Consider the following 762-nt stretch of genomic DNA (forward strand, 5'->3'; position numbering starts at 1 on the left):
AAGGTGGGGAGGGGGGGTTAAGATTGTAGGGGGGGGTGTGGGGACGTCCCTGGTTGTTATGAGGGGGCGTAGGGATGTCCTGAGGTGTTATGAGGGGGGAGGGCGGAGGTGTGGGGGGGTACCAGATGGATGTAGGGACAGCTTAGAGGCGGGGGAGGGACGTGGGGGTGCCTCTGATCGCTGTGGGGACGTCCTGGAGTGTTGTAGGGGAACATGGGGGTGTTCCAAAGCATTGTGGGGGGACATAGGACTATTATGGGGGTCAGGGGGATATCTCAGAGTGTGGGGGGGTGGAGGGGCGTGGGAATGTCCCTGGATGTGTCCCTGAGGTCACAGGGGGACACCCTGAGCACAGGGGGGGTACGTGGGGCCAACCCGCCTCCATCTCCATCCCCAATCCCCTCTGGAATGTCGTTAATCACCGCTAACGAGCGCCATTCCCCCCTCCCCGTGGCAGCGGATCAAGGAGGGCAGCGTCATCGACCGCGTGCCGCTGATCGGCGTCGGGGACATGATTGAGGCCATCAACGGGCGCAGCCTGGTGGGAGCGCGGCACTACGATGTGGCACGGGCACTGAAGGAGCTGCCACGAGGGAGAACCTTTGCCCTACAGCTCACCGAGCCCAGAAAGGCCTTTGGTGGGCAGGGGAGGGGATGGGGAGTTCTGGGAGGGGGGGTGAGGGAACTGAGATTGGATTGGGATTGGACTGGGGTGGGGCTGGGGTAGAGATTGGATTGAGATTGGGATGAGGATGGGGTGTG

The 762-nt window shown here is 62.7% G+C and overlaps 1 protein-coding gene across 1 annotated transcript in view; it reads left to right on the forward strand.

Annotated features, from left to right (window-relative positions):
- Positions 1–424: 424 nt before the first annotated feature.
- The window catches only part of LOC100546758 (PDZ domain-containing protein GIPC1), a gene marked incomplete at its 5' end in the record, with an annotated part of 8,143 nt that continues 7,805 nt past the window's right edge, over positions 425–762 (forward strand). Inside the window, 1 exon segment of the mRNA XM_031557773.1 lies at positions 425–676. Coding sequence (XP_031413633.1) covers positions 425–676 — 252 coding nt within the window.

Source organism: Meleagris gallopavo, unplaced genomic scaffold (assembly GCF_000146605.3).
Source record: "Meleagris gallopavo isolate NT-WF06-2002-E0010 breed Aviagen turkey brand Nicholas breeding stock unplaced genomic scaffold, Turkey_5.1 ChrUn_random_7180001957369, whole genome shotgun sequence".
Taxonomy (NCBI): domain Eukaryota; kingdom Metazoa; phylum Chordata; class Aves; order Galliformes; family Phasianidae; genus Meleagris; species Meleagris gallopavo.